We start from the raw sequence: 21,136 nt of genomic DNA on the forward strand, positions 1-21,136 counted from the left end.
AAACGCACCAAGGCCTAAATCAAGATATAGGACAATGAATGGCACAACAACAGGTTAGCGTGCCTTGAGTGGAGCGATTCTGGGTCTCTCCTCAGGAATAACAATGAGAAAACTAGTGTGAATGCACGGCATCCTGGTGTTGAGTTACAGAATGTGGTGCATAGTGGAATTCCCAGCTCAGATTTCAGCTTCTATGTGTTGTATCTGTGGCTTTGGGACAAAGGCTTGCTTTGGCATCACTGTCATGGCTACTGTACAACAACAACAACAACAACAGTGTCCTCCGTAACACTCATGAGAGCTTGAGTGCTACTCAAAAAAGACCCAAAACCACTTTCTGTAAGGTCTCCATGCGGAGGGAGGTGTTACTAACCATCAGTTCTGGTGTGTGGCTACACTGGCAAACGTCCGACCAAATGTAGGTTACAGTCCACTGGAGTCCTTTACGCCTCCAAGGACGCTGCTCTGCCAATATTTGCAGTCGAAATCTACCTTCCAATGTCAGGTCAAAAAAACATTTCCTCACATCAATGTGAAAAAGCCATCAGGTCTCTGTGAGAACTTTTCAGAAACCCAAATATAATATTTTATACATGTGAGCTCTCAGGACATGAAAAAATATTTTGCCATTGATTTTTATTCTTGTGGGGAAGGTAAGAGTTCATGCTGATTGTATAAAGTTAATGTGCTTGTATGTGATGTTCTTACTATTTAACCCTTAGATATCTACAGTTATGATTCTCTTTTTTGTATGTTGGTTAATATATATAGCATAATACACTCACAGTAAAAAGTTACTGTACAGATACGCAGTTGTCAATAAAGGTACAAACAGTTGAAATATGCATTTAATGGTACAACAGTGGTGTTCAATTCCAGTTGTGTTCCCTAAAGATCCCTTACACTCTTTTCCCAAGTAGGAGAGATGCATATTAGAGAGATTTCATTATCGAAATGTGTAAAATAAAAATCGCTATATAACATGGTACCTTGATGGTACCACAACAGTGACAGTTTTTATTCTGAGAATGTACCAGTATTTATTTATTTATTATTTTCTGAAAGAAATACTAGTGTTGAAATATTGAGCATCAGTTTATATATAAACCTTGAGTACAGGCCAGTGACACTTTTAGAGTGCAGATGTTCTCAAATCTTGAGCATGAACTGAAACCAATATTGAAACCTTATGTACTGACATATACAATATTAAAAGCTTGATTGTCTGTTAACTGGTATCTTCTCATGTATGAATAGTATCTGAAGGAAAGCTCAGACTGCTAAAGTGTGTGTGTGCGCAAGAAGATGGATGAAACTATTCATTAAATTGAAATCATAATCATCTCTTCTGGTACTTACAAGCGCAAGTATGGACTCAGTCTCCAAGCTTCAAGTTAGAAGTAATCAATATTAATAGCATGCTTCGGATATCTCTGGTGATCATGGCCTTCTTGAATGAATTGCTCTTTCTGAGAGAATGAAATGGAATATTGTGGAATGGGTGGGGACAGTATGGTTTTTTGAATGAAGGTTATCAATGTCACTGATGAATGGGGTGCATGACGTAGAAAAATCTGACACAAAAATGTGACACTGCTGTTGTAGAAAGGCGGTTCTAGCTGTAGAAGACAGCAAAGTGGTCAGGACCTTTTGTGTTTAGACCCCTGTGATATTTAAACTCCAGTGCACCGTCTGTATCACTGGATATGTAGAGTCTGAAGGAGTGGACTCCCCGTCTCTCTGCTTCTCTTTAGAGGAAGGAGACAGGAGGGATTTGGAACAGCACTCCTATAGCTTTGGGTCAGGTGAGAGTAATACAGCAGGTGTTTTTTTAAAAGAAGAGCATCTTACAGGGTTATTTTTAATGTGTTTTATTTGGAGATCATTATAATTACAAGATTTATCTGCTAGATTTAGGGTAAGTTCATTTGACAATGAATAGTTTTTTTGGGATTTATTGGTTTTATTTATTTAGCATCCATCATTGAAATATGTATGGTACCTGAGCAACATAGCCAGTGTTTCTTGCTGTCCAAGTGTTGTATTCTGTTAACTTATTTCATGCTGCTTTGGCCTATATAAGTTATACATATACTTTATAAATTAAATTGTACTTGCTTTATTGCAATCTGTTTTAGTAATGGGTTAATGATTTCTTGATATCTGCTGCTACATGGAAATTACAGATGTAAGAGCCTGGAGTATGATAAATATTTCAGTAATTGAACAGTCGTATTGTTTCTAAGCAAAGAGAAACATCTGCTGCTGCCCTGTTTGATCACTGACTGGCTGAGCTTTAGGGCTGTTTACTAAAAAATTATCTTCTGTTTTGGATGTGCATATCTGAAAGCTGTGTGCTCATATATCTGTCATTTCATTGTCCACATTTTAGAGATTAGGCCATTGTTTTAATTCAAATGTAAAGAATCACCAATAGTGTCATATAATTTCTTATGGTTATATGACTGGATCATATGATTGTGTGTGTCACAGGTCAAATGACATGTAAAAATAATTAACGCATCCTAAAGAGAACACACTACATATTTAATAGGTACAGTTCATTTGCTGCAAATACTAGACTATTTGAAACAAAATTAAAGGTAAATGTGGCCCATGTAAAAGATTTTGTTTCAGGAAATAAATCTCTTGAAATAAATTGAACCTGTGCAGTAGTTTTTGGGCAGTGTGTGTTATGTTGTATACATTGCAGTTCAGAAAGCAGTGGTCGCAGGCTTCCGATGTCTCATGGGTAACATCGTGTGACTGGGGGTAGACCTTAGTAATGCATAGAATAGACTCATGTAAAGAACGTATGGCATATTATGGCTAATTGCATGATTTAGTTAGGTAAACATGTTAAAATATCATGATATCATGATGTTGGCTTTTAAAAATCACTTTAAAAATGATGACGATATTATTGCGAACGATACAATATGGCACAGCCCTAAAGACTACCTATTGTTTTCCCTTCCCTAATCAAGTAAAAGGGTATTAAAGGTGGTTTGAATTCTGTTCACTGACTAGACACTGGAGTTCTGGATTAAGTGGCCAACGTTCCCACAGTGAAGGAGAATGGATGCAGTAAAAAGAAAACAGAGCAGATGGGGTTATGTAATGTCTCTTCTCTTTCCACGTTCACAAAGGCATTTCTAAAAATAGTTCAGATAAATCTTCCTTTGTTCAACAAAAGGACAGCGCTTCTTAAGGACACACTCAGGGCAGGCTAAAGTTACAAGTAATGTTTTCCCACTGAAATCGGACAGATATTTCTGATAGTTCTTATAGAGTTGGATAATTTTCATACTGGTTTTTTCTGTATTAGTAGCTTCAGATTACATCTTCCTAAATGGTTCTTGAACAGGACTATGAAAACCTAGAAATTCTCAAAACCTTGAAACCTTGAAAACCTTGACTCTAATCCAGGAAAATGTTGGTTAAATTAACTCTAGAAAGTTGTATTTCAGACATACTTTGTTAAGAAGGGTTCTGTAAAAAAGGGCTGGCACAGACAGAGGAACCATTAAACCACTGAGTGAGCAATTCACTGGGTCATCAAAGTCCTGTGTGTAACCATTACACTTTACTAAAGAACACCTCTGGCCTCTATTTAATGGGTATGTCTCTGTCCATGTGACCAACAATGATTCAGCAAAATGTGATTATACGTGCCTCTATAAGACAGAAAACCTTTGCTGCCTCTGACTTTAATGTCAACCATGGTCTTAAAGATTTTACTGTAATTTAATTCTCAAGGGAACAGAAGGTGCTTCATGAAAACAGCTTTGTCATCTCACTGCAAGCAGAAGTGGAAAAAAGGTGAAGCATTCTTTTTAAAAAGGTCTTAAAAGGGTAAATCTTTCTTGTGTTTCAGAGATTGAGGCAAAGGAGGCGTGTGATTGGCTGCGGGCTGCAGGATTCCCCCAGTACGCTCAGCTCTTTGAAGGTAATACTCCATCATTTAAAAACATAGAATTATCATTTAGCATCATTATCACACACTCGAGTGAATCTGCACTGCACAGAGGGGCAAACATACAGCAAGATGTCATATGGTAATATGGCAAACATACACCATATGGCCAGAGGTTTGTGGACAACTCTTCCACAAACTTAGCTTCTGAAAATGCTAGCCCATCTTTTGCTGCAGTAAGAATTCAGACTTTTGTTGAAATTCTTTCGAATGGTTATTGGAACATGGCCCTAAGGATCTGATGGCATTTATTGACATACATTTTAGTGAGGTTAAGTACTGATGCTGGAGGGTTAACCACATTGTGGCAAAGGCTCGGTTATCCCAGACAATGCTTTTTAAAGCCCAATGCTAGTTGATACTTGGCATTTTACTAGAGCAGATGTCATCAAATTGGGGTCTTCCATCCAACTTCCAGGCCAGGATTTTAAAATGGTCAGCCATTATTTCACTATACCTTGTCAGTGAGGTACATTAGATGTTGCCAGCCTGTTTAAAATCCCGGCCTGGAACCTGGATCAAAGATCCGGATTTGAAGACCTCTAGACTAGAGTAACTAAGTTCCCTAATTGTAAAAGATGTCTACAAACATTTGGACATATAACATATGACTGAATGGATTTTAAAAATGGCACTTCCCCAATCATTGCTTATCACATTAAAATGATTTATCACTGGAAGGCTAAAATTCATCATATTTCCCCCTTCAACTGCACGTATATTTATTTTTACAGACTCCTCGTATGCTAAGCTCATTCAGACCTTCGAGTGGCGTCATCATGCTCACATGGAGCATAATTTTAGAGCAGCTCGGTCAGATTCGGATATAGTTGGAGACACTTGGTGTTTTAATAGACACTTTGATGTCTGGTAGCTCTGAGGGTGTTAGGCTGCTTTTAGTCCATTCATTCTCTCTATAGTGTGATGTGTCAGTGACTCATACCATTACACAGATCCTGGTTTTTACAGTGGCTCATGGGCTCCTGGAACAAAAGACATCTCTATAAAGTTAAAACAGATATAAAGAGGATAAACTGTGCCACACTGAGACTGACTCCAGTCTAAAGTTACAATCTAAACATCCCACGGTGGAGCATGCTCTGAGACAGAGGTCATGGGAACAATCCTGTTTTTTCAGCGTGGAAGAAAACACTTAAAACCTCTTCCGCTCAGAACTTCATGACACATGCTGTGATTTATGCTTAAATGTTGGGTTTCATTCATTTATAACACATTTCAGCACCAGCTTTGCCTAAATTTGTAAATGATCACTGTCCATATCTTTGGATCTTCACACTGGTAACTCCAAAAGATACTTGTCTGATTAAGCCTGCACCCTCTGCAGAAGTCACACACTGAAGTGATGTCATCTAAGTGTATCGCATTAGCGGAAAACTCCAAGCCCTAGGTCAGGCGTGGGGAGCCTTTTCCCACTGGAGCCACATTAATATGAACGTATGTGGTCATTGGCTGCAGACGGTGGGGGATTTTAGACATCACTGCCATAAGTCCACAGCCAATAAAAAGCGGTTATGGATCTGACCACTGAAATAGTTGCTGCCGCTCTTCTCCTCCTTTTCATTGGCTGTGTGCAGCATGGTGAACTCAGAACCACATCTCCAGTCTTGTTCAACAGCTGACTGGAAATGCAATTGATTTGAAAAGCATGTAAAACATGTATGAATATGTAGACAATAATGTTGTAATTATACACACTGTGTCAGCTCATTCCTGTGTATAAGGTCTGATCAGATTTGATCTGAGTTGATTTTTATGTGGCAAAATATCCTCTAGCTACAGAACTGAAGTTGATTATGTAAATGATTTAGCACAAATAAAGCTTTTACAGTTACATTTTTAAAGTTATTTTACAGTAATATCTTTTTTTCATTTAAAGTGGTTTCAAATATTGTTGTTGTTGTATATTTTGATACTGTAAATGAATGACTGTTGTACAAATATAGCATTATATCACAAATGGAACAATATATCAATATCTCAAAGTTAGTTAGGGCTGGACAATAATTCAAAATCAATATATATATATATATATATTATGATATAAAATGTTTCAATAACAGTGATATGATTTTTAAACACATTTTCAAAATTTCAGTATACATTATTTACAACATACCCCACTGACCAAGGTTCATTAAAGGGCATATCTTCAAGCCAATATGTTTGTTTGATGGAGATGTTTTTTTGTTTGTTGTAAATATTGTTATAAATATATTGTGATATACATTTTGCTGCCATATTGTCCAGCCCTAAGATTAGTGTATTTTATTTGTATCACAAGCAACAACAACAACAAAAAAATTGAACTACCATCAGTATTTGTTTACACCACTCCAGAATTTAGATCAGAGTTAGGGTTATTTTGTTTCGGTTTATCAGCAGATGCTTGAGGGATTGCTCTTGGTATTGGAAGTGGGAAAGTGATATCAGTATCAATGAATCAGTGTGATATCAATGAAATAGTTATGCTAATACCAAGCTTTGAATCACTTAGCTCTGCATGACTATATCTCACTAGCTTGTTCTGTTTTCTAATGCCATATTGGATAAGTCTGATGGGCAGGTTGGCACACACTCACATGCCCATGCCATGATTCATAACAGTTCATTCCGGCTCGACTCACTGTAAGCAGATCTTAGTTTCAGCATATATGGGCTGAGCTGAGTCCTCTTCCATTGGTTTCTGAGATGAACACAGAGAGTCTGAATGTGTGGCAGAAGATGTGGTTACACTTAAATGTGAAACGCAGCGCCATTCCTTTGAGAGAAAATCAAAACTTGATTGTGCCAATGGAATGTTAGTTTTAGGAGTGTCTGGATCTGCTCATACCATTACATAAGCACGGCGCCATATTCCAAACAACACGTAATGCCTTTATGAGTCCGGGCTCAGTTTTTGGGGCAAACATATTAATTTTTATATTAGCATTAGGGAAGGTCCAAAACAAGTGAGCTGCTTTTCCAGTCCTGGCTTTTAGTTTGGAAAGAATGTGTTTTGGAGATTTTGAAAAGCACAGTGCCCCTGTTTTGTGCTACATGTGCTACATACATAAATGTTAAAGTGTTAAGAAACAAGGATGGCACACTTCATTACTGAAATGAAAAACAACATTCTAATGTGGCTCTTTCTTTATAGATTCCCAGTTTCCAATAGACATCTCTCCTGTGAAGAAAGACCATGACTTTTTGGATAAGGACCTGGTGGAGCCTTTATGCCGGTAAGAAATTTGTATCCCTAGCTTCTTTAAAGGAATACGCCAGTGGTGCCATCACTACGTGATGATGGTGGAGGTAAACGTTTCCTGACTCGCTCCTCCAAAACACCCCAAAGTGGGGAATACGCCAGTGGTGCCATCACTACGTGATGATGGTGGAGGTAAACGTTTCCTGACTCGCTCCTCCAAAACACCCCAAAGTGGCTCAATAATATTTAGATCTGGTGACTGTGCAGGCCATGGGAGATGTTCAACTTCACTCTTTCATGTTCATCAAACCAATCTTTCACCAGTCTTGCTGTGTGTATTGGTGCATTTTCGTCCTGATACACGGCACCACCTTTAGGATACAATGTTTGAACCATCGGATGCACATAGTCTTACTGGTGCAATGTGCAATTAATGAAGATTGGCCACCAGGCTGCTCCAATTTAGCCATGAAACCTCCCACACTAAAATGACAGGTGTTTCAGTTTCATTGTAATGTATAATGTCCACTGTAATAATAATCTACAATAAACTTTGAAAATAAAATAAACATGGCAAGATTTTTTTATTTTAGATCATTCTGTTGGTCCATCCATAATTAAATTAATAATTGGCATAGTTAAATTAAGTAATAATCAATGAATAAAAAATGTTAAAATATATAAAAAAAATAAATAAATACAAAATTTGACAAAAGGTTTTGTTCTGACAGCAACAATATGAAAGAGATAAAGATTACCTTATGAGTTTATATCTTATTAGTTTATAGTTTGTTAAACATGATTGTTCATTCATTTACAAAACATAAATATTACACTGCGTATGGCTCTGTTTAGCTCTGAAAATCAAGTCATATTACACTACAGATGTGAAAAGACAATAGCTATCATTTTTCACTGGTGTGAATGAGGCTAAAGTGGCTCTTAGGCCCAAAGGGACTGAAAAGAATCTGTTCCCAGAATGACAGCAAAGATCATCACCACTGATAAACAATAACCAGACACGAAGAATATATTAAATACATGTTCATTTCAAATCAGAATGTCATTGTGTTACTGAAATATTTGTTTGGCTTCAGTTTGCATCATATTTTTGCATTTTATTTTTTATGTATCCATTTTGTTTTTCTTGATTCAGTTTGTTATTTCTTATACATTAGCTTTCTAAAGTAATGCCATTCTTACACAGATCCTTTTCATTTTTCTATGTTTATTCAATAATCCTCACAAATGACAAGAGGTCGTAAGTGAGTGGAGTGAAATATTATTCGAGCTAAAATTTTAATCACAAACATTTTAAGTAGGGGAAACTGATCCTGGTACTGCAGAGCTTGTGACCTGTTTGTAGATGAGTTAAACCAATCAGGAGTAACCACCCACTCGTGCTGTGACATCACAACCATGTCTTACTGGACTTGTTTGATGTATCCCCACAAATTGTTCACCGTCTGGCTCTATACGGCACCACCGGCCCGTCGTGATGACAGACACGTTATAATCTTGCAAAATCATGACATTATTATCATACATACTGGGTCTTACAAAGAGATAATGGAGATTTACATTTTAGAATGAAAATAAACAAATGAAAAAGGTGTCAGTGGAGCTTCTAGTCAATGAGGATGAAGCTCTGCTGTCATCACACCGACTCTGGGCTTGCACAGCTCATGGAAAGCAGCCACAGCACCTGGCTCTGAAACATTTAGGCCCCTCCCATTCGTGAGGATATAACAGCATATGTCTGTATGATACGCCACTGTGTCCAAGACTCAGGCTACAATACGTGGACATTCTTGTGATCTTGGACAGAACAACAGGCTTGGAGCTAATAGAATTTATTTAAATAAATAATTGCAATTTTAACTGCAGCCATAATATTGATCTAAAATGTCCCTCAAATCAAATCTAGCTTTTTCTTTTCCTTTATTGTTGAGAAGTTGAATATGTATCTCTGACAAGAGATGAAAGCGACTCTCTGGCGATTCTAGTCGTCATGGAAACTGCCCTGGCAGGAAGGCATGGGGCAGGAGAGTGAGACGGCCCTCTCCACAACTCAATCTGCTCTGACTCTAAACAACCCTTAAGCAACTCATCGAAATTCCAAACCAGCTCACTCTTGTGAGGAAACAATGGCAGTGCCTCCCACCTCTCCCCTTCATTCACCCTGACTTTTCACTCCTCTCTCAGGCCTCAGGGAAGCAACAACCCGGAGAACAACTCCAACGGGCTGTGCGTTTCACTGCAGAGTTTACTGAACATCTCCTTAATGGTGTTCTGTAAATAAAGGATTAGAAGCTTGTTCTATCTTTAAGTAATGGCTCATGTTTACATCAAGCTTCAATGAGACCTGAGTTAATTTTTGATTCTGAATCTGCTACATTTCATTCTCTATTCATTGTGTGGCGAAGCTTGTAACTAATCTGCAGCCTGATAAGCCAGTTAAGGTGCCAGATAAACAATGGACAAGGGAAGGTTTCATCCCTGTCTGATTAAGTTTTAAATTAGCGTTATTTTCTTGGCTTTTTAAAATGGATAAAGAGTTTACAAATATTCCAAAACTCATCAGAGAGATATTGAGGCTTTAATATACATCAATATTATAAATACTTTATCCTTTTCCTGAGAAGTTACTATTTATTCTAAAATCTATGTCCTTTTTTTGAGCAAAATATACCCAAGCTATTAGCAAGCGCCATTTATGCGCATTTTATAATAACACAAACTCACAGAGATTTACAGAGAAATTTAGTTTTAATTACATAATAATACCACCGCTGTAAAAGAACAACAAAAGCAATACAGGAGATTTAGTGCCTTTAACAATGTCTGAGGGTTCTGGCCTTAATTTAAGCTTTCGGGAATGTTACGCAACCATTTCCCCTTAAAGTTTAACTCTGGAAATGTATCGCCGCAGACTGCATGCACGAACTCATCTTTGTTACAGTGCAACTCAGTGGCTTATGCAGTTTAACCTCTCTTTTTGTGCAGTCTGGCCTCACAAAACAGTCACAAGCACAATATAATGACTCATAAAAAAAGCTATGATTATCATGCCACAGATCCCGCCTCCCTTGGTTTTCTTGCACGAGCATGGAATGTGGTGTCAACCTTTCCATGTTTGCTGCCCTATTTTACTGTTTTCAGTGGCTTTTAATAAACGTCCAAAGCAGCGTTCCCTATTAGAGCCCAAGAGCAAGGCTCCCGATTCTCTCTGTTTTATTGTCTATAAGAAATATTGTTGAGTGCCATTGTAATACTGTAATTGTAACCTATGCTTAATTGGCTCAGTGAACCAGCAAAACATGTCCTGTGAGTCAGATGCAGAGCCTTTGATCCCACTCCTGTTCTCTATTGCTTTTTACACTATTATTATTATTATCCATAACTGTGCAGTTAAATCCGAGCTACCTTAAGAGACTGGCAGAAGTCCTGCACTGTAGTGTTCATGCATTAGGAATGACTTCAAAGTCAAAGTAATTTGGGTTTTAGTAGCCTTTCATTTTAATACATTTTATCACATGGGTATGTTTTTAGTGAGCACCAGCGCCTGTTATGCTTGTGCTAGTCTCACCCAAGGATGCTCTGCCCACATGCAAAGATCTTCCAATACCATTAGGAAGACTTACAATTATGTTTGTGATCCAGAACTAATCCTCCAAAGCCAGCACATGACCTCACTAGTTTTTGTTCTGGCTTTAAGCTATCAGATCCTCACAGAAATGGTCCCTGTAAAAGCTGTAAAAGCTTCATGAGGATTTGGACTGATTATGTTTTGTTAAGAACCATATGAATAACTAAAGGCATGAAGGAAACTGTTTCACACTAAACTCTGGCATTTGGAGAGAGAGTCAGGGCAGAGTGAGGGGCTGTTTCCATTTATAATTGGGTTTACTGCTACCAGAGCTAGTGTCTGGACAGATGGAGAAGCTCTGATTGAGTTAAAAACAGCCTCACCAGTGCTGGTGTATTTCTAATGAGAACCATAAGAAGGTTGAGGAAGTAGTTTTTGCATTCCAGGTCAAATTAAATTGTGTAAGTCAAAACAACCTTCTATAAAACACGTTGATTATATATATATTGTACCACGAGTGATGTCCTGCTAATACTGGGCTAGACCTTCAGAGACGTCTGAGGCAATGTGTAATATACTGATTGTTGTATTTATTTATTTTCTTTCGTTTTTCTTTAAATTCAGGCGGCTGAACACATTGAACAAATGTGCCTCTATGAAACTTGATGTGAATCTTCCCAAAAAGAAAGTAAGTATATAGTTTTGTATCTGTGTAATCCTCAGATTAGTAAACAGTTTGTTCTCATTAAATGATTCCATTGTTGCACCTAGGGCATTAAGTTAGCTGGGTATTATCAGGTGAAGAGTCTATATTTTACCCCTTTCCCACATTCCATTCCAGATCCACATGCCCTTTTCAACCCCTTTAGTCTGTTCTGATATTTGAGAATTCCCTGTTGTATAACGTGATTCTATACGTTTTTTTTTTTTCATCTAAACATCTTTCAGCAGAATGACCCAGCCTCTAGATGACAGGGATTTGTTTGTACATTGTTAACCCCTGCCCTCAATGGAGCTAAATACACTGAGGAGAAACTGATCTTCTGTGTTACATCACCTTACTTATATCACCGGTGTCTCCTTATGGATTTAAGGCCAGGAATAATGGGTTAAATGAAAGGGTTAAAGAAACACTACACTTTTATTGTAGATTTTAATGGGACATATCTAATGTTTTTCTTTGTGGCCTATTTGTGTTCATTTCATTTGAGAGAGAATTTCTTTCAATAAATTTCTATTTAATCTACTCCTTTTTTATTTTTCAGTATATATAAGAGGTTATTGGTTTTCATTAGATATTTTTTAAGAGATTCTATAGAGGAGTATGGAAACTGAAACAGGAAAGCGATGAATCAAAAACAAGCAAAAACAGCATTTAAAGATTATTATTATTTACAGAATTATATATTTATTCATAAACATTTATAAATTATTATTATTTTTCTCTATTTTTTTGGGCTTGTGACCTATTCAAACTCTATTCAACATAGAGTTAGGATCACCCTGCCGTATGTGTGAGAGCATGGGCTTCTGCATATGTTAATTATTTCTCATTTTCCAACTCTGCTAACTACACTGTCTCTCCTTCCTCTACAGAGTGAGGACTCGGATGAGGACGACTTGTTTGCCATCAGTGACAAATGGACATTTGAGTGGAGCAGTCGTCGCTGGTCCAGGCTCCAGGACATCAATTGCCTGCTGGAGGGCGTTGAGGGTGAGGAGCGGCAGGACGATTGCGCCCTGAGGACCACGCCCAGCAGTGAGAGTGTCCTGACTGACCTGAGTGAGCCGGAGGTTTCCTCTTTACACAGTGAGAGCAGCGGTGGTGGGGTCAGAGGCCTCAGCGCTGAGGATTCGGACGGTTCACAACACACAGCAGCCACTATGCCTGATCGCACCTCGCTGGGGATGGGCCACCACACACGGTCGCACCTCACGAGTGGTGGCTCACACCACACAGCCTCGGACCCAGCTGCCATGCATGAGCACAGCTCCCTGGTGGTGGCCAACTTGTCTCCAGACCTTTCTTGTTACGGCTCGCTTCCCGTTAAGCATGGTAAGCGTGGACGGGCACGGGCCAAGGACTTCTTGAGACGCATGGAGACTCTGAAGTCAAGAGGGACAATAGGCGGAGGCCGCAGGACATTAGTGATTGGTGCACCTGTTCTCCAGTATGAGCCTCAAACCGTGAAAACCCTACGTTGTGAAGAAATCAACATCAACGGGGATGGAGGTTTCCCTGAGACACCCTCCAGCGCTGGCCTCCAGTCCAGCAGTGAGGGCAGCAGCAGTCAGTCCAGCACACCCAGCCTGAAGGACCGCAAGGCCATCCGCAATGACCACAAGCGTAGTGGCATGTACCTGGAGGACCTGGATGTGTTCTCCAGCATGGTCCAGGGCAAACGGGTAGCTGAGCAGAACCGCCGCAATGAGTTCCGCTCCTATGAAGACCTAGTGGTTCATATCCCCAAAGACCACAAGCCTGGGACATTCCCCAAAGCACTGTCCATTGAGAGTCTCTCGCCCACAGCCATGCCTATTAGCAGGCTCTCGGAGGTCCAGCACCAGCCCAGCATTAGGGAACCACGACCCATAACCCAATGCTGCTCTCGAGGCAGCCGGATCAGTGTCTACGACAACGTGCCTGGCTCTCACCTCTACGCTAGCACAGGGGACCTTATTGATTTAGAAAAGGAGGACCTGTTTCCGCACTTGGACGATATACTGCAGCACGTAAACGGCCTCCAGCAGATTGTGGATCACTGGTCCAAGAATGTCCTGCCCACCGGAGAAAGTGCGGACAAGGGCCAGAAAGTGGAAGTCGATGGAAACGTTCAGTCATCCAGCCACATCACGCTGGATTTAGAGGGGCACTCCATGCTGGAGGGGCAGGCTACCCCCAGCGATGGGGACAGGGATGCCATCTCACTGAATGAAACTGAGTCCACTGGCATGAGAGAGAGGAGAGACTCCGGGGTGGGGGCTTCACTCACCAGGCCAAACCGGTATGACGAGTTCAGCATCCATACATCTTTCTCTTCTTATTATTGTGGGGGTGGTTAATCCTCAGGTCCCCCCTAACTCATACACAAACACACACACACACACACACTGTTTACTGATTTCAAGATTTCAAACAAACTTAATATTTTGATAACTGGGTTTTATGGTGTTACTGTTTACTTTAAGTGTGAACTTTTAACTTGTCCCATTCCCATTTTAAAGAATCTACTCCTGCTGCATAGACATTGATTGCATAAAAATCGCTTGATAGTTAGACTTACATTTAGTTTAGTTTAGTATTGGCACTACACACCTCACCTGTCTCATTCACACAAAATACTGTCATTATTAGATCTAATACCATTCTTAATAATGAGGGAGATATTAAGACTCTCTTTGATATAGTACTGTAACAAACCTTCGTTTCGTCCTGTGGTGCAGTAGAGTGGACTTGATCACCTACATTTAGATCTTTAACAGGACACTGTGAAAAGCTTACTTGTTCGTTCCCTGCGCACATTTATTTAGGTATCTGGAGTGTACCAACCCACCAACTGTGAAACAAGAGCACCTAGTTATATTTTGTGTTCTGCCAAAGTCTGAAAACAACAAGTTGTTCTGTTTTTTGCTGCTTTTTCCACCTTGGAGAGCAAAGAACAAGGTTAACAACAAGTACAGAGAAGTATGAAAACTGAGCAGGGCTGTGCCATATTGTATATTGTATCGTTCACAATAATATCGTCATCATTTTTAAAAAGATAAATGAATCAATGATCAGTGTCGTGATAAAAGGGATATTCTGACTTGTTTGTGTAATGACACAATGCAGTTACAAAATATGGCATACGGTATTTACATGAGTCATTTAGGCACAAGTTTGCTGGAAAGTGGCTCTGAGGTGGAGGAATTTGCACCAAAAGAAGGGCGGTGATTTCAGAAATCTGGCAGTGGTTTGGTTACAAAATATCAGAATTACAGTAAACCATGGTATTATGTAAGAAATGAAAGAAGCCTTTAATATTATTACTATATGTTCAATATTTACTTTAATATAATTCATATTAATATAACTTTTATTTTGTTGCAATAGTCTGTTCTTAAAATGAACAAAAATAAATTTCAGTGTTTTGTCATAAAATCATGTGATTTTAGGGCCATATCGCCCACCTCTAGAACTGCGTATATACACTGAAAAAGAGGACAGAGCAAAAATGGCTAAAAATCAGAGCTTCTCACTCCTCACTGTTGTGTTCCTTGGCAGGAGTAAACAGTGGCTCATTATCATTTACAGGAACAGGTGCTGAAACCTGTCGTTCTGAACAGAGCTGTTTAACAGGGGAGAACACTGCTGTGGGGTTTGATTGTTGTGTTTTTTTTGACCAGCGCATGTTTACAGACATGTCATGAAGACTCCAGAACTGTGTTAACATGTGAAAGAGTGGTATAATAAGTCCCTTTAAGTGAAGTGTTCATTTAAAGCTTCTCATTTTTTTAAAGAAAATTATTGGATCACTTCCAGTACACATCTTTTTTTCATTGTGGCTGATTATTGTCCTGTTTTATTATAGTCAGTGTTTACTGAAAATCTTAAAGGAAGTAAGTGTCTGAGATTGTTTTTTTTTTTTTGAGTTAAATTGCATGTTTTTCTCTTGTGCATAGTTTGCGATGGCCAAGTTTCCAGATTTCCAACCGCCTCAGTCACTCAGTGGCCACCCTTCAGATCACCAATCAGTCTGCGGGTCAGCTGAGCCTTCTGCAGAAGTTCTCCCTGCTGAGACTCACAGCAATCATGGAGAAATACTCCATGTCCAACAAGCACGGCTGGACCTGGTGAGACTTTCTCATTCTTTATGTCTTGTTATGGAGACTTGTTACTCTGTTCTTTAGGTGCTCATTTATGATGGACTTTTAAGACAAATGCATAACTCTGACACACAGTATTTGCTAGACATACTTATTAAGCCTTGACCTTTCAAAATTCACTCTTCTGTTTCTGTGCATCAGGTCAGTACCAAAGTTCATGAAGCGAATGAAGGTCCCGGACTACAAGGACAAGAATGTGTTTGGTGTCCCTCTGATAGTGCACGTCCAGCGCTTTGGTCAGCCTCTACCTCTAGGCCTCCAGCAGGCTCTCCGCTACCTCAGGAGCCAGTGTCTCGACCAGGTCGGTCAGACCCACAACATTAGTCCTACATATAGCGTAACATAATTTTTTGTTTGTGTGTCCCATCGTGAGCTCTCAATAAATATTTAAATGTAAAGGTGTGGGGTCAGATTTAGCAGATATTTTTCAAAATGTGTTATACGTCTTTGTATATTAACATAACAGCTACCTCATAAGAATAAGCCAGCTCAATTAGCCTGTTATGTGAGGACTTGAGAGGTCTCAAATGCAAAGGTTGCACATCACAACCCATGTTACAAAATATTCTTCCGCATGTTGCATTACAGATTTCCACCAGGGAGGCATCTAGAACCCTTAAATTTAAGTGCATTTTTACTTTACAGCATTCAGTTTGAAATCTCCCCTAATTAAAACAGTCAGATACATTTGTGCATTTCCACTACATTCTGTGAAATGCTCCTGGGTCCTCCTGTACAGTTCTGAAAGTCCGAACTTGGCATGCTGTTGTTCAGATTCAGTTTTAATCCTTTTTAAACTTGCACTCTTCCTGACCTCCAGGTGGGTCTCTTCCGCAAGTCGGGGGTGAAGTCTCGGATCCAGGCGCTCAGGCAGATGAATGAGAGCTCTCCTGAGGATGTCAACTATGAGGATCAGTCTGCGTATGATGTGGCCGACATGGTCAAACAGTTCTTCAGAGACCTGCCCGAACCTCTGCTCACCAGCAAACTGGGAGAAACTTTCCTGCATATTTACCAATGTGAGCATATTCCCACTCGAGTGACACTCTAAACATAAGTGCATGTTTATATAAGACCAGGTTTATGAATTCTGACCACTGTTCCTCGTCATATTTATTCTCTGCTTATCCACATTAAACACTTCCCAAACTGAGACTGGAGGATGATCATATGACACAAAGATTTCACACAAACAGCTTTGAAGAAAGTACAACACACTAGAAAGTTTACCTCAGCTGCTGTCTGAACTGAGGAGACAAATACACAAATACACTTACAGACACTGTGTTGAACAAATACAATTGGAGTAGTGCTTTAGTTATATATGTACAAATATTTTCTGATATATATATATATATATATATATATATATATATATATATATATATATACAGGGTGGGCCATTTATACCATTTATATGGATACACGGGTGGGCCATTTATATGGATACACCTTAATAAAATGGGAATGGTTGGTGATATTAACTTCCTGTTTGTGGCACATTAGTATATGGTAGGGGGGGGACTTTTCAAGATGGGTGGTGACCATGGTAGCCATTTTGAAGTCGGCCATTTTTTTTTTCAATGGGAAGAGGGTCAAGTTACGTTAAAACCAAGCACACCATTGCTTTTGTTGTGAAATTCCCAATAAGTTTGATGTGTCACATGACCCTCTTTCCATTGAAAAAACAAAAGTTGGATCCAAAATGGCTGACTTCAAAATGGCCACCATGGTCACCACCCATCTTGAAAAGTTTTGGCCCACCCTATATATATATATAATTTGTATGTATTTAAACGTATTATCTTTAAACATGTTATCTTCTGGTCCACTGTGTTTTCCTCTGCAGATGTGCCTAAGGACCAGCGACTCCAGGCAGTCCAGGCAGCCATCATGCTGATGTCAGACGAGAACAGGGAGGTGCTGCAGACCTTGCTGTGCTTCCTCAGTGATGTCACGTCGTCTGTGCAGGAGAACCAGATGACCCCCATGAACATCGCTGTGTGTTTGGCTCCATCGCTTTTTCACCTCAATATCCTGAAGAAGGACAACCTCTCTCCCAGGTGCGGTGTCCCTGCAGTATCTACATTTCATCCTTGCATGAAGCCTGTCTACATTTTGCTCTGCTCCTATTCTTTCCACTAATTTGAAAATGCTGGATGCAGTGACAAAATCTCAATAAATAGAAATTCAGGTTATTAAACTTCGTTCAGAGTTCATCATGCTGTCATGCTTGCCATGATAAGGAATCATTTTGGAGATGAGAGTTTATTTTTCTGGCAGTATTTCTTTCATATCAGTGTACCAGTGTTACTCTGCAGCGATGCCATATGTACGAAACTGAAGTTATGAATGAATTCATGTCATGAGTAAAGGAGAGGGAAAAAAAAGCTGTATTACTATGTGATGAGTGATGCACGCTGTCGAACAGATGAATGAAAGACTATATCCTGCTCCTGGTCCTTTACAGGGCCATGCAGAAGAAATATGCCACTGGGCGGCCGGACCAAAAGGACCTGAATGAAAACCTGGCTGCCACCCAAGGCCTGGCACACATGATCACAGAGTGTAACCGGCTGTTCGAGGTAGGTTTCGAACTCTCCCTCTCTTTCCCTCTCTCTTTCTCTTTTCTTATAAGCTTAGTAGAATGTACGTAGCAGCCAAGGCATATTGGTGTCTAAATAAGTGCAAGTTTACAGAAATTGGATAAAGCTTACAATATTTATTCATGAACATTTCTGCCGCATTGGATTTAATCAGCCAGACGAGAGCAGACAAGACCCCATCACAGTTGGCAAACCACATTCTCCCAAGAGAAAACAGTGGCTCTTTCATTTTAAATGGTGAAGACATCTAGTTTTGGACACAATTGCTGACAGTGATGAAGTAAAGCTCATAGATTAGGATGACTGATCAAGGTAATGCTAATTTACCAGCCTGTGTGGACTACTACATTCTGTTTAGAATGAAAGCATACAAAGCATGTATTGTCTCTTATGTTTTTATTGCTTTGCAAAGGTGTATCGGGTGGTTTACAGTATGGTTCCTTTGTATCTAAAATTATATGGTGAGCTGAGCAGAGTGCAGCAAGAAATCATGTAAGTGGATGCACAGCAAAAATCTAATCTGTCTGTCTTCTTCAGATCCCCCATGAAATGGTGACTCAGTCGAGGAACTCGTACGTGGAGGCGGAACTGCAGGCCCCGACTCTGGAGGAACTGTGTAAACAGCAGCAGGAGGAAGAGGAGGAGGAAGTCTCGTGGCCTGCACACTTAGAGTCCAGACTGCAGAGTCTGTTTAAAGAGGCCAGAGAGAAAGCGAAGGGATGGGTGTCCTGCCAGAGCTCAGACAACACCGAGCTCTCGTACAAGAAGGTGAGGATGGAGATTTAGTAAGATTTATATTAGCTTAACTCTGTAGTAGGAGGTCCATGAGGACATCAATGGTGAGTAGAGGTGGGTAGAGTAGCCAAAAATTGTACTCAAGTAAGAGTATTGTTACTTTAGAGTAATATGACTCAAGTAAAACTTAAAAGTAGTCACCCAATTAATTACTTGAGTAAGAGTAAAAAGTACTAAGTGAAAAAAATACTCAAGTACTGCGTAACTGCTGAGTAACTTGTTTGTTTAATAATCAGGATGTACAATAATACACCTGAATGTTTGCATGTTCAGCTTTAACAGCAGCTAGCTCTCAAGCTCTGTTTGATTGGTGACTCAAACGTTGCTAGTGGCTACATTTGATTGGTGAGACGCAGTCATGTGACAGAGCCTCTGTTGCTAGTCTCCACAAAACAAAACAAAACGTGCACATTGGACGGATCGCTAAAATTATATAGGAAGCAGAATGTAGCTCAATGTAACATACCATTTCTTCTTCACAAATATACTCAAGTAAAAGTAAAAAGTATGCTGCATTAAAACTACTCTTATAAGTACAGTTTATCCAAAAAGTTACTCAAGTAAATGTAATGGAGTAAATATAGTGTGTTACTACCCTTATCTCTGGTGGTGAGAGATAAGCCGAAGCAAGGACATTTCTGATCACTTTTTACAGATTAGAGAGACCTTCAGAGTTATAGCCAGGTTTTAAAAGATTAACATGTTATTGTTGATCAGCTTGACCATTAATTGAAAGAAATTGGAGAAATCAGTGGCCAAAGATGGAGTTACATCTTTAGTTTAACAATGAGGCACATGGAAATTCCTTTGAACGTGAGACGTCCTTAAATTATTTAAAGTTTTATGAAGAAATGGACCAATAAAAATGCTCTAAAATGACATGGAATAAAGTATTTTTACATTGACGCATATTAAAATTGGAAATGGTTTTGCCTTTATTTATATAACTACCATTTTGCCAATTTTTGTTATTTTAAATTTTTTGAAAAGAAAACATTCATTAAAACTTGCAAGTACATATAAGTCTTCATATTCATCGTCTTTAAGAACCCAGAGGAGACCCACACGGACACAGGGAGAACACACTACATTGCTCACATTCAGTGGGATGAGGCAGCATTAGAGACCACAACCCCAGGACCCTGGAGTTAAACAGGAATTAAAACTATCACTCAGTGTAAAGGGAAGGTAAAAATGTGATTCATCTCGTCTTGCAGGTGGGGGATGGCAACCCGCTGCGGCGCTGGCGGGTTTCTGTGGAGGTGGAGGCTCCTCCGTCCGTGGTGTTGAACAGGGTGCTGAGAGAGCGCCACCTGTGGGACGTGGACCTGCTGCAGTGGAAAATGTGTGAAAGTCTGGATAAACAGACAGAGATCTTCCAGTACGTTCTCAACCGCATGCCCCCGCACCCCAGCAGAGACTTCGTAGTGCTCAGGTCAGTGGGCTTCTGGACTCAAATGTCTCTGAAATCCATAACAATAGCTACTCCCCTGGGGAATATTTATGCTAGGTTTTGGAACATTGCTGTGAGAATCAGATGGAGTTCAGTCACATTAATCTGGTGTTCATGTTGGGTGATTAGGTCTGGAACAGAAACACAACTCATTCTAAACGTGGTCAATGGAGCTCCAACACTCCAGAGAACACAGTCCCACTGCTCCATGGCTCAGTTTGGTTTGTTGACGGAATACTTCTTTGTTTGCAGGTCATGGAGGACGGATTTACCTCGGGGGGCATGTGCTCTCGTGTCGGCCTCCATAGAGCATGAGGACTGTCCACTTCTAGGTGGGGTTAGAGGTGTCGTTCTGGAGTCCAACTACCTGCTGGAGCCCTGTGGCTCAGGAAAATCACGACTCACACACATCTGCAGAGTGGACCTCAAGTGAGCACACTCACACACACACACACATACACACACACTGTTTTTCTCACTTCTTCTGTTTAATAAATGATCCAAAACTATGGGTCTGTCACAAAACCTAGTGAGCTGCCTAAGTAGCCTAAGGCAGATTATTGAGACACAAGGAGGCGATTGCCTCACAGCTTTTCCTGCCCACTGTACGCAACCGGTGTTTACTCACCTCAGCTGCTAGCATTGC

At 39.9% G+C, this 21,136-nt stretch overlaps 1 protein-coding gene across 4 annotated transcripts in view; it reads left to right on the forward strand.

Annotated features, from left to right (window-relative positions):
• The window catches only part of stard13b (StAR related lipid transfer domain containing 13b), a 56,230-nt gene that overhangs the window by 33,112 nt on the left and 1,982 nt on the right, over positions 1 to 21,136 (forward strand). For all 4 annotated transcript variants that reach the window (XM_066660757.1, XM_066660767.1, XM_066660747.1 and 1 more), the window contains exons 2-13: positions 3,878 to 3,949; positions 7,134 to 7,215; positions 11,395 to 11,458; positions 12,367 to 13,775; positions 15,433 to 15,603; positions 15,778 to 15,937; positions 16,457 to 16,655; positions 17,486 to 17,699; positions 18,107 to 18,221; positions 18,780 to 19,010; positions 20,255 to 20,472; positions 20,743 to 20,919. In XM_066660757.1, coding sequence (XP_066516854.1) covers positions 3,878 to 3,949; positions 7,134 to 7,215; positions 11,395 to 11,458; positions 12,367 to 13,775; positions 15,433 to 15,603; positions 15,778 to 15,937; positions 16,457 to 16,655; positions 17,486 to 17,699; positions 18,107 to 18,221; positions 18,780 to 19,010; positions 20,255 to 20,472; positions 20,743 to 20,919 — 3,112 coding nt within the window. The remainder of the gene's footprint in view (positions 1 to 3,877; positions 3,950 to 7,133; positions 7,216 to 11,394; positions 11,459 to 12,366; positions 13,776 to 15,432; positions 15,604 to 15,777; positions 15,938 to 16,456; positions 16,656 to 17,485; positions 17,700 to 18,106; positions 18,222 to 18,779; positions 19,011 to 20,254; positions 20,473 to 20,742; positions 20,920 to 21,136) is intronic.

Source organism: Hoplias malabaricus, chromosome 1 (assembly GCF_029633855.1).
Source record: "Hoplias malabaricus isolate fHopMal1 chromosome 1, fHopMal1.hap1, whole genome shotgun sequence".
NCBI lineage: Eukaryota > Metazoa > Chordata > Actinopteri > Characiformes > Erythrinidae > Hoplias > Hoplias malabaricus.